This window comes from Triticum dicoccoides, chromosome 7B (assembly GCF_002162155.2).
Source record: "Triticum dicoccoides isolate Atlit2015 ecotype Zavitan chromosome 7B, WEW_v2.0, whole genome shotgun sequence".
Taxonomy (NCBI): Eukaryota; Viridiplantae; Streptophyta; class Magnoliopsida; order Poales; family Poaceae; genus Triticum; species Triticum dicoccoides.
Window position 1 is genome coordinate 678,793,411 of NC_041393.1, and position 13,272 is coordinate 678,806,682.

Genomic DNA, 13,272 nt, shown 5'->3' on the forward strand with positions numbered 1-13,272 from the left:
CCGCCGCCGCCGGTGACGCCGCCAGAGCAAAGCCCGAGCGGCTCGGGCGGCGGCGGTCTTCTGCTCAAGATCGATGCGGCGGTTCCGATCTTGATCTTTTTGGTGGTGATGGAGGACAACGGCGGCTGGAGTGTGGCAGCGGGTCTGTAGTCACAACGGGTGGACGATGGCGGCGGTCTGTGCCGTTACCTTGATGAAGGCATCATCCTGTAACTACTGTTGACCCACTCGTGCTGCTCCAGGGGAAACCCTAGGATCTGGTTTTCCAAATCGGACGATGGCGGCACTACACTAGTAGAAAAAGGGCCATTTGTCCCGGTTCGTAAGGCCCATCTGTCCCGGTTGTGGATCCGGGACTAAAGGGGCGTCACTAAAGCCCTAGGCCTTTAGTCTCGGTTCCTCCATGAACCGGGACAGATGGGCCTCCACGTGGCCGCTGTGGCGAGCCCAGACAAGAGGGCCTTTTGTCCTGGTTGGTGGCATCAACCGGGACCAAAAGGCATCCACGCGTCAGCAGCAGGCAGGAGTTGAGGTTTTTTTTAAAGGGGTTGGTTTAGGGGTTTTGGGGGTTAATTTAGGTTGTTAATTAGCTAGCTAATAGAGAGAAGTGTTCTCTCTTATCTCCGTGCTTGGTTTACCAACGCTACTGCTATGCCTAAACATGGCTTAGATTGAAGTGAAGGCAACATGTGGTGCATGTCCAAAGTAATACTAATCCTAACTTGGTCAAGTTTGGATTGTACTACTTTCGACATGCACAACATGCATGTTGCCTTGACTTCAATCCAATCCATGTCCATTTCACCCACTGATATATAATAACTCTTCATGCTCGCATCATGCATCATCATAATAACAAGTCCTACTAATCATCATCATACAACTTCTACTCGTTATTAATAACAAGTCATATGATCATCATCCTCATAGTCATCGAACCAACCCTACTTAATTGTTCTTAGCACATGATCATTAGTATTAGGTAGGACCTAAATACCCTCTTTAAGGTAAAATAGCATAAAACAATATAGACCCTGACTCTCCATTATGGAGAATGGATATCATCATGTCTCTAATTCTTGCGCTTCGCTTCCTTTCGCTTCCAAGAACCTCCTTACGATTGTCCATATATTTTTTCCATTCTTTGATTGTCATGTCTCCACTTCTTTTAGAAATCCGGTATGGACAGTTGAGATTCGTAGGATGACCTGGTTGTATGTTCAAAACATCAAGGCGACCATGCTGATACATCAGATGAGGCACACAACCATTCGGGATTATTTATTGAAAAACATAGTAATAACTTCGTAGTTACTAATGATGTACTAGTTTTAGAAGTATGCAAAAGATGCACGGATGTCATAATAGTAAAAAATCTTACCAGGCTATCTCCATGGTAGTTACCGTAGTTCAACACGTGCACTAGTGGCACGTATTGACCATAATGTTGAGGAGTTCAATTGTAGATATTGTAATTCTCAAGATCAGTACAAAATGCAATCAGATGATTTTTCTCCTGATAAGTTAATTCGGAGCCTTCGGTGTAGTAGGTTCTGTCTACCATCTTTCGCACATTCTTTGAAGAATGAAAATAAGTTGTCAATGGAAATAACTTGTCAACTATTTTGAAATAAACAATATAAATTAGGTAATAACTATGTTTGAGAAACTCACATAGCGGTAGAATTGGAGGCATATAAACAAGGATCCAAGTGTCCATATTGTCTTGTTCGATTTTAGGATCACCAAGATCCATGGTGACAAGCATACCCTCATCAAAACCATACATCTTGCAAAGTGCTTCCCAATTTTGCAACCAAAACGGGTTACACTCTTAAAATTGTATAACTTTACTTCAAAATCCACACCATGATGGGTCCTTAGGTGAATTTTCTTTGTTTCCATACTTTCATGGTCTTCAAAACCCATCCTCTCCAAGACATAGCATCTTGCATAACATGGGATAAGCTAGTCGAATTAGAAAAGATGAAAAGTACACGTTGAAATAGTTGAAGTCGTGCTTATAATTACGAAAAAACACTTGTCGTCATTGCGTACCGTTTCAACATCGAAGGTCTCCTCGAGCTTAATGCTGAAGCGCCGATCTTCGTCCAGCTCAAGGAACCTGTCGCACATACCTCGGTCATCGTGGCACCAGTCGCACTCCCCCGGGCGGTTTTCGTAGTCCGAGTACGACATTTCCTATGTTCATAATTCAAAACTTGTACAATTAAATATATGTACTAAAAACCTAAATTAGATCATTATTATTCATCACGGGTAGACTATCGGTCTGTCGAGTCTTTTCTTGAAAACTCTCAGCTCACGTGATGTACATATTTGACTGTCGGTGATGGTAGCTCCTCCTTTCATTCCCGAGTGCATTACACCAAATTGTCTAGCACACGGGAATGAAGGAGAAGCTACCCCATGACAACAGTCGGGATTCTTCATCCTTTCATATATATATATGGTGGAGACTCCCCCTCACTGATTCCTCTCTCTGACATTTGCGACCGTCGATGATGGTAGCTCCTCCTTTCATTCCCGAGTGCATTACACCAAACTGTCTAGCACACTGGAACGAAGGAGAAGCTACCCCCACGACAACAGTCGGGACTCTTTGTCCTCTCATATATGATGGAGACTCGACAGACTTAAAGTCAACCCGAAATATCGTTTAATTATCTTTCTAAAAAAGGACATATCAAGCGCCTGAAATTTGCCGGCAAGGAAGTATACATGTTTATCTACTTCATATGAGCATTCAAACTTGATGGCCATTTCAATGGTTGAAAATATGAGCAAAAACATTTTAAAATATCTTATAGGACTCATATTGACATGGAGATTTAGTCTCACCTCGAGGTCGGAGGGGGTCGATGACGGGGACGACGGCGGGGATGATGGAGGGGGCTCCTAGATTTATGCAAAAAGAAAAACCCTATAAGCTATCAACTAATCAAATGCATACGCCTTGCATAGTGCTCTCTAATTTTAGCAAAACCAAATCGTAAAATAAAGTAGTACTCAAATTAGCCTGCATTCAATTATAAGCAAAACTACATCATCTCTTGCGTCCGTACATCGTCGAATATTATCACTAATACACCTCGAATACTATCATACACATAGCATCGCTAATACAGCTAGAACCATAGCGCCCGACGGGTATCGGCGCGGGCGGTGGACACCCAAAGAGAAGGAACCATCACATGATCATAGCTCTAGTGAGGTCCCTGAAGAACCTGCCAGGTATTTGTTGGGATCTATGGTAGGGTGCGTCGACTGCAAATTTAAAATTTTCCTACGCGCAGAACAACCAAGAACATGCTACGGGAGATGGATCACAGATCGTTACCACTAGACGCGCAGTGCCGTGCAGCGGAACAAGAGTTGGGGCAGCGCATCCGCGTGGATCGTCTCCTCCTCGTCCGATCTCCCTCGAACAGCCGGTGGTCCGATCCCACGTACAAGTTCGCCGGAGTGGCGCAAGTGCACCGCCTCTAACGGTATCCGCGCGTGCAGGAGGAACACCGTGCGGCGGACTGCTAGGTCCGATCACACAGTCGGCGGCGAGTGGAGGTGGCTATTAGCAACACATGCAAACCCTAGTCGCAGCGCCGAAGCGATCAACCGCATGAGTGTGCCGCACCTTCATCTTATATAGGCGTCCGTCGCGGGCTCAACACTTGGGCCTCGCACGGACCCTAAAGCCCACAAGTCTACTCAGCCACAATCCGAATATAGCTCGGATCACATCCGACCAGTGTCCTCGGATCCGACCTCGTAGGTCCCTTCCCTTAAGCGCGCGACCCCTTAGGTTCAAGTCGGCTTGGTCGCAGTTCAGATCACCTCCGAACTGCATGGTTGGTAGCGGCCTCCAGCAAGGCATGTCGAACACCAAGAAGACTATGAAGTTGGTTAGGCGAACCTGTACAATGTGTCACACTTCTGTTCCCTTTGCCACACGATATATGTTATCGGGCTCAAGGCGAGTCTGTCATCCTTGTGCTAGCTCAACCTCTTTCTCGTTCCAGTGATACCAACCACAAACAGGATTATCTCATAATCCTTGTTGCATGGCCATGCTTATCCTGGTCGGATCACACGAGGGGCCCAGAGTATATCTCTCCTGACTAGAGGGGCAAATCCCATCTTGCTCGACCATGTCTCGCAGCATGGGTCTGGACAAACCCGAAACCTATCTTTGTAACTACCCAGTCACGGAGTAGCGTTTGGTCATCCCAAAGCAAGTCTGTCACCATCCCGAGTACATGCGTCAGCTCAGGTCTTAGGACATAGAACGTATGTTGTACTAGAGACTCACAGATGACATATCGATGTGTCTCATAGTTGGGTCTGTCCAACTTGGACCTTATCTCGACTCGGATCCGACTACGTCGAATCCGACCAGACTTTTCCAAGTCCATATTATCCGGTTAGCATCCAATGCTCCATGGCTAGTGAGACCGAGCCATCGACCGTGTCATATGCTAGTCTAGTCGGCTGTGCGTCCACATAGCCCTTTCGACTAGGGACCTTTTAGGACAGTCATCATACAATGCATAGTCCCACAAACAAGTCACGTACTTGCTGATACACATCATTGATAATGTCCAAGGACTATCTTTATTCATAAACACCTAGGAAATATCATCATACATGATTGCCTCTAGGGCATATCTCCAACAGTATTGTCGAACCTGCCCTCCAACGCAACCATGTAGCGACGGACGTGCTCGTCCTCCTCGCTGACACGGTGACGTACCACCTCCGCGGTGTCCGGAAGCCTCGGCACCGTCACTGGCCCACGCAACCGCCACCAAACAAGGATCGGGTCAACGACGGACTGGCTCCTCACCAACCTACGCCCCCCGGAAGGTAGCATCTCCCAATACCAGCCCGGTGGAGCCCAGTCCCGGACATGGCCCCTCTGATCAAGGCCTCCTCTGCCGATTCGACGACGAGGACGCGGGATAGGCATCGTCGACGTTGATGCGGGAATAAGAACTAAAAAATTAAACTAGTTCTATTAGTTTTCTTGCTAAGAATAAACTATTTCTATAGTAAAATAAAGTACTTTTATTAAATCAACTAGTTCAACTACTAAGCACTTACTATAAATAAAATAAACTAGTACTTACTAAAAATAAACTACTTATATAATAAAATAAAGTAGTTTTATTAAATTAACTAGTTCAACTACTAAGCACTTGCTATAAATAAAATAAAGTAGTACTTACTAAAAATAAACTACTTCTATAATAAAATAAAGTAGTTTTATTAAATCAACTAGTTCAACTAATAAGCACTTACTATAAATAAAATAAATTAGTACGAACTAAAAATAAACTACTTCTATAATAAAATAAAGTAGTTTATTAAATCAACTAGTTCAAACTATATACTAAGCACTTACTAATAAATTGACAAAAAAAATTCTATGAACAAAAAAAAATGCATACATCAATGCATACATATCCATGGATCATACATACATCTCCATATATATACATATACATACAACATCCATATATACATACATCAATGAACAAATTATTAATTATACATCAATGCAGAGAGCAGGCTGGCTGGGGCGGCGGCGGCAGCGCGCGGCAGAGGGCGGCAAGCAGAGGGCAGTGGCGCGCGGCAGAGAGCAGCAGAGGGAGGGCTCACTGGGCGGCAGAGGGCGGCGACGTCGAGGTTGGGGCAGAGGGCGGCGACGGCGAGGTCGGGGCAGAGGGCGGCGTCGGCGACGGGCGCGGACGACGGGGTTTGGGCGGCGCGGGGCGGCGTCGGAGGCAGGGACGACGACGGCGACGGGCGCGGCGAGAGAATGAGGAACTAAAACGAAAATTTTGCAAGCGTTGTTTATATAGACGGGACCAATATCCCCTTTAGTCCCAGTTGGTGCCACCAACCGGGACCAAAGGTCTCTTTTTAGCAGCCCAAAGGGCGAGAAGCAGAGGCCTTTGGTCCCAGTTGGTGCCACCAACCGGGACTAGAGGGAGTCATTGGTGCCGGTTCGTGGCACCAACCGGGACCAATGCTCCCCTTTAGTCCCGGTTGGTGCCACCAACCGGACCCAAAGCTCGTGCTGCCTGTGGCCAAAAAGTTTAGTCCCACCTCGCTGGTTGAGAGGGGCGCGCAGTGGTTTATAAGCCCCACTGCCGCACACCTCTCGGGCTCCTCTCGATTGCAGGCTTACGGGCCTAATTGTCACTGCTATGCCTGTTGGGCCTACTGGGCCTTCTGCGGGCCTGAATCCTGGCCCATGGCAGGGTTTCTAGTCGTATTCAGGCCGTAGTGGCCCAGTAGGTGGCATTTTCCCCCCAGTTTTTTTCTTCTGTTTTTGCATTATTTATTTTCTTTTGTTTTTTGCTTTATTTTTTAGTTTCTTTTGCTTTTAGGTAATAAAAATTATAAACTTTCTGTTACTGCCATTTGTTTTCCAATTTGAATAGTTTAAATTTGAATTTTTTGAAATTTAGTGAATCACTAGTTTTTGATATTTGTGTGAATCACTAGTTTCTGTTAGTGCTATTAAAGTTTCTAACAAATATTTTCTTTACGAAAATTCTTTTTTCTTTTACTGTTTTGAACAGAAAATACTTTGATAATTTCAGTTGCATAAATTTTATATAATTTTAGTTTCAATAACATTACAGGTTTTATAAATGTTTATTTTGTTTTTACTTATTTATTAAAGTTTATTTTGTTTCTACTTACTTATTTTCTTTTCTTTTTTGATTCTTTTATTTATTTTATGAAAATTCTTTCTTTTTTGCTTTATTTATTTTATTTTGTTTCTACCTGCTGTTGCTATTTTTATTTATTTTATTATAGTTTATTTATTTTACACTATTAAAGTTTATTTTGTTTCTACTTATTTATTAAAGTTTTTTCTGTTTCTATTTATTTATTTATTTTGTTTCTACTTATTTATTTTCTCGTCTTTTTTTGTTTTTTTATTTATTTTATGAAAATTCTTTTTGCTTTTTTGCTTTTACACAAAAGCCCTCTCCCCTGGCTGGATTGGTACCGGTTTGTGGCGTGACCCGGCCCGAAAGACAACGCTTTGGTACCGGTTCAGGCCACAAACCGGTACCAGTGGTGGTGGGCCAGGAGCAGGGCCCATTGATCCCGGTTCGTGACGCCAACCGGGACCAAAGGGGCCAGACGAACCGGGACCAGTGGCCCCACGAGGCCCGGCAGGCCCCTGGCCTCACGAACCGGGACAAATGGGCCCATGGGTACCGGTTCGTGAGCGAACCGGGACTAATGGGCTTACCTGGCTCGGACGTATGCCCTATTTTCTACTAGTGCTATGGTTTCGTTTCTCTCTTGGGAGCATCATTTGTGGAGCAGTGATGGAAGTCAGAGGCAGGAGGTGGAGCGACTTCGTCTTGCACGGAGCTTCGGTGAAGATGTCAAGTCATGCCTGGGCGACAGGTGCTACGCTTTGTCATGCCTGGTCGGCAGGTGCTACGCACGATAGATCTTCCAAAGACTTCAAGCTGTGTTGGCTGGTGGTACTTGGCGGCATGGTGCTGAGGGGTGTCGGCAGCGACCGCGACGTGGTCAGCAGTTCGCGCGCAGGGAAGCGGTGCCGTTGGGCGACATGGTGATGTCGACGACAGTTAGACCGGGCAAGGATGATGCGTTAGTACAACTCTGAAGATGGAGTGGTGGTAGTTGGCGGTGGTGGCCTCTGAGAGCATGCCGGACCGGTGTGTGCCCCATACTCGGCAGGTGGCTTGGTTGGGGCCTCGGATCTTAGAGCATCTCCAGCCGTCCCCCCAAGAGCCCCCCCAGGAGGCCTTTTTCATCGCCGACGCGCATTTTTTCACCCAGTCACGCCCCCAAAACCTCAAATAGCGCCGGATTTGAGCAAAGTTACGCCCGGCGATACCAACCCAAACCCAGAAAGGTGGGACGCAGCCGGGGGCGCCGGCGCCCTTGTTTGCATGCAAAAACCCCACAAGTCAGCCTCATACCTCACTCTCTCTCCTCTTTTCCTCCCAGGCCCACCACGTGCATGGCCAGCAAACGCCTTCTTCACTGTGTGCATGCCAGGCCGAGGCGGGGAACCGGCCATGGCGGATGCACTCGCCGCCCCCGGCCAACCGCGGGCAGCAGACGTCGCCGCGGCGGCACCCCGCACCGGCCGCCGTGGCCGGGACCGAGACCCTGCATCGTCGCAAGTCCGGTCGCCTGGCCCAGCCCGTACCCCACGGGGCACCAGCCCGCTGTTGGGGTGTCGCCTTCACCGGCCAGGTCCAACCGGTGGCGCTGATGAAGCCGCACGACAGGGTGCCCTCCACCACGAAGATGAGCTCCGTGGCCGCCGGGTGCCAGTGCAGCGGCACCACGCCTCCTACCGCGAAGCGACGCACGCGACGGAGATGCCCAGCCCGTTCACGCCGGTGAAGCTGGTGACAAAGGCCGAGGTCAAGCAGCTGGGCCTGGGCGACACACCAAAAGAGCAAGGGCAACAATAGGGAGAGGAGGCACACCGGTTGAGGTCGCCGCAGTCGCTGCCGAGTCAACACCGCCTGTGGGCGTGCGGGCGCGCAGCCGGCGCGGGTGTGCGGTCTTGCATCGAGCGCGCGTTGTGCCTAGCGCTGCAGGCGAGGGCGGGGCGGGCGTGCTGGCTGCCGGGCCTTCTCCTCATCCTCCTCTCCTTCCTCGTCGGCGGCGGCCACGGAGGGCGCCAGGCACGGGTGGCGCGCGCGGGCGCGGCCAGGCGCGGGCGCGAGCAGCAGTGCGGAGGCGCGCGTGGGCGCGGGCAGTCACGGTGAGGCGCGCTGCTGGAAGGACGGGCGGGCGGCACGGTGACGCGGCGAGGACGACGGCCTCGCTTGGGGGCGCTTGGGGTTGGAAACGGGTGGAGGATTTTTCGTTCCCAGAACAAAATCATCGCCGGCAGCCCCCCACGCGACGAAAAAAATGCCTCCTTGGGGCTCAACGGCTGGAGATGCTCTTAGATGTTAGGTTTGACTGCGAGGTCTGTGGTATTAGACCCGGACTATCAGCATCCGTTCATCAACTGAATAATGGTAGCGACAGATGTTGCCTAGACGGTGGATTCAGACTTACTGTTGTATTTCTTTTTAAGGTCTTTTGTGAATAATTAATAAAATAACTGCATGCATCGCCCAGATACAGAGGCCGGGGGTCTTCCTCCTTTTTTAAAAATAAATAAATAGAAGATGCGCACATGCCACCATTTCCCTGCTTAGGTCCTAACATGTGGATCCAATCAATTAGATTGTCTATTAAAAAAAGTTGAATGATAGATTTGGGCTCAATGTTGAAACTAGTTCAGAAGTTGTAGTTTTGTGTTAAACAAACTTAAAGTTGTGGTAAAAGTATTATAAATTGATTTGAAGTTGTGGTTATCCATTCAAAAATTTAAAAGTTGTGGTAAAGTGTTATAAGTTACTCTGAAGTTGTGGTTTTGTGTAATTAACTCTTAAATTAAAGGGAAACGCTAATCTAATCCAGTTTGGTACGGTACACGAACGAATAAGGAGCGGAGCAGCCCCAAGTTATGATTGAGCGGTCGGTCGTGCCTACCGCACCGCACCGCACGGCTGCTGGCTCCAGCTCACACAAAGAAAAAAGAAAAAAGAAATACCTGTCAGGTCAGTCAGCCGTCCATATTGGTGGCTAGCCCCAGCAGAGCAGAGCAGCTTAACCCTCCCCTCGCCGCGCCGCGCCGTGCCGCCGTCCGTCTGTTCCTCGCCGCGCCGCGCCGCGCCGCCGTCCGCCATGAACAACCTACTTACCGTAAGTCCCCTCTCCATCCCGTCCTTTCATCTCTTCACGCTGCCGACCTCCCTACAGATCTAGGGAATTTCTCTTCTCTTCTGTGCTGCAACACTTGAGAGAATTAATCTTCTTTCTTTCTTTCTTTTGCCATTACATTACAAACGAATACCAACTCTTTGATTCTCAAAGTGTCAGCTAGCTAAAATACTTACTCTGTTTTTCGCAGTTTAATAGTACATGCACTACTTCTGCTACCAACACAAACAAGCTGCTTAATAATGCTCTTTATTGGCCAATAATCCTATTACTTTACTTTTGGCTGTAATGTCAGATCGAAGAAGAATCCATAACATTCCAAGTCTCAAAGTTTTCACATGTACTGTACATACATACAGACATGACAGTTACAAACAACCCGCCGTCATAATTCATCTACATTCATAATTTCAGAATTGGTCTTCTTTTGGCCTTACATACCCTGATGGATGGTCGCTGTCATCTTTGCTTTCACATGCACATGTTACAAACCATCCGCAACTTGGACGCAGATGCTTTCATTTTGATAGTGACTGGAGTCTCATATGCTCTTTTTTTCGCACTAAATCCATATCTTTCAGCTACCGACATACTCCCTTCGTCCGGAAATACTTGTCATCAAAATGGATAAAAGGGGATATATCTAGATGTATTTTAGTTCTAGATACATTTCTTTTTATCTATTTTGATGACAAGTATTTTCGGACGGAGGGAGTATAAGCTTAATTAATGCTCTTTTGGTTGGGACTAGGAGTTATAATGATGCCAATGCTTTATTTCCGCAACAATCCTATCCTATCCTATCCTATTGGTTTGGTTTACTTTCAGCTGATGATGAAAGCAGCTAGCGCAATTGGCTATAATGTCAGATCGAACAAGAATTCATAACAATCAAGCCTAGCCTTCCTGCGGGTTACATGTTGTGCTAAACACTCCGATTTTGCAGGACTCCTTTGAGCTTCCGCGGCGGGATTCCTCGAGAGATGGGGGGGATCTTGAGATGGGAATGCATAAGCCCGATGCTTCTGATAATTTACAAGCCTTCTTGAAGAAGGTGCTCTTCTTCTGTTTACCTAGGATAGGAAACTCTCTCTCATGTTATTTCTCCATTAGTTTTTCCACTTCAGATTAATTAATGGTAGACATGATGCCTTCATGCACACAACAGGTTGATGGAATCGACAGCCTGATAGCTAAGCTCACGAGCCTCCTGACCAAGCTCCAGGTCCGTCAATTCATCATCTCCCATTCTAGCTAGTTTCCTTATTTCTGCTTCTGCTTCTTATATAGTATGTTGATTCTCATAGTACTGATGGTATCTCGTGTGCCTTTACTTGCAGTCTGCCAACGAGGAATCAAAAGCAGTCACAAAAGCAAGCGCCATGAAAGGTGACAACAAAACTCGTGTGCTTTACTTATCAGACCCAAATCTCCTCTTCTTAGACAGAGTTGAAAATCCTGCTGTACTTGTAATCACGCACAACAATGCATTTTTTGTAGCAATCAAGCACCGGATGGAGAAAGACATTGACGAAGTGGGCAAAATTGCTCGTATGGCGAAAACAAAACTTGATGAACTGGACAAAGATGTATGTTTTCACTTGACCTTGCTTGCCTCTGTCTGTTATTCTTCTTTCCTAGCTAGCTGTATCTGCATCTGCACAAATTAAAAGATGGACATGCTGCTTATGGTTTGCTGTTACAGAACTTATCTAACAGGAAGAAACCTGGATGCGAGGAGGACTCTGCGGTAGATCGATCAAGGGAACAGACTACTGGGTAAATTCAATTTACTGTCAGTTTGTCTCTCTTGCCTGCATGAATTACTCCGTGTTCACTGTGCTCACTGATTTCTCTCCACAGAGCAGTGAAGAAGAAACTGAAGAAACGGATGGACGATTTTCAGGTATTGTTTTCATCTAACTTGAATGTCCAAATTGACTACATGTATGTGATGATCTTCCTCTTCTGTTTGTGAATGAATAAATGTTCCCTCTAATGCCTAACACGTAGTAATCTTTATACACAAAAAAAAAAGAGTTAAAACCGGTCCATATTTCTACTTAATACTTGGGCTATTTGATTTGATATGCCCTCATAGAGCATCAGGGAGAAACTGCTCTGCTTTCCAAGCATCCAACTATATAAATTCTCAACATCTAACTTTTCATAAGCGGTGGAAGAAACTACTCTGCTTTGTTGATGCTTATATGTTCTAAAAAGTAAAAGAAAGAGTTTTGCAAATTGCCTCCTTTCGACTTTCAGTAACTTTACAAGAATGTTTATTAGCCATTATGGTAGATTATTGATACTATGCAATCAGCCTGATGTCTCTGAAGATGGAATAATATAATGCAATCTTGCAACTATGTGAGTGATATGGCGTTGTTACCCCTCTGATGCAGGTGTTGAGAGAATCAATCCGGCAGGAGTACCGGGAAGTTGTTGAAAGAAGGGTATTCACTGTAACTGGTAATCGCCCTGATGAAGAGGTATAGTCGCAACATTTTTTTTCTATGGTTAAATTTGTGATTTTTTCTTTCTATTGTTTATCTTTCTTACAGTGTGCCTCCTTTGTTACTTTGGAACCTGCAGACAATTGACGATTTAATCGAGACAGGGAGAAGCGAGCAGATTTTCAAAGATGCGGTTCAGCAGCAGGGGAGAGGCCAGGTACATATGAGTTATACCTTGGTCATTATTTGGATGCTTGTGGGAAAATGCATCGAAATCTCATCAGAGTAATTTTCCAACCATCTTGCAGGTATTGGACACTGTTGCTGAGATACAGGAGCGGCATGATGCTGTAAGAGATCTAGAGAGGAAGCTTCTGGAGTTGCAGCAGGTTATACAATTTTCTTTTGCATAAGCTCTTAGAGTGCAATTTTGTTTATATTTGACACCCACCATGCATATCCATATGTGAACAGAAGGCATTTCCTGGGTTTTGGTTTGTAGATATTCCTGGATATGGCGGTCTTGGTTGAGGCTCAAGGAGACATGATCAACCACATAGAGACACATGTAAGACCAAGACTTGTGAAATCAGCTTATGTTTTCTTTCTAAATAGACCTAAACCGACTTCATAAATAAAGCAAGCTAACGGATTTTGTTTTTGCAAGGTTTCAAACGCGACCAACCACATACAGCAAGGCGTGGGGGCTCTCCAGAAGGCAAAGACGCTGCAGAAGAACTCGAGAAAGTGGATGTGCTACGCCATCATCCTCCTCCTGGTGGTAGTGGCAATCGTCGTGCTTGGGGTGATCCAGCCATGGAAGAAGAAGTAACCCTTGAGCCACGACCTGGATTTTACCCCAACATCTCGGCGCGGTGGAGTATATATATACATGCTGTTTTTTCTGTTTGTGCATTCTGTATAGTTCTGTGACCGATTTATTCATGCTCTTCTACCGGAGGCTGCTGCTATGTTGAACCAGACAGGCCATATCATATACTGG

The 13,272-nt window shown here is 46.3% G+C and overlaps 1 protein-coding gene across 1 annotated transcript; it reads left to right on the forward strand.

The window, feature by feature from the left end:
• Positions 1-9,662: 9,662 nt before the first annotated feature.
• LOC119337478 (syntaxin-132-like) lies at positions 9,663-13,266 on the forward strand. The gene is made up of 12 exons (XM_037609629.1): positions 9,663-9,795; positions 10,760-10,867; positions 10,982-11,038; positions 11,154-11,202; positions 11,314-11,402; positions 11,519-11,592; positions 11,677-11,719; positions 12,219-12,305; positions 12,409-12,486; positions 12,578-12,658; positions 12,772-12,837; positions 12,937-13,266. The coding sequence occupies exons 1-12, from the start codon at positions 9,778-9,780 to the stop codon at positions 13,099-13,101; spliced, it is 915 nt and encodes a 304-aa protein (XP_037465526.1). The 5' UTR covers positions 9,663-9,777; the 3' UTR covers positions 13,102-13,266.
• Positions 13,267-13,272: the final 6 nt, after the last annotated feature.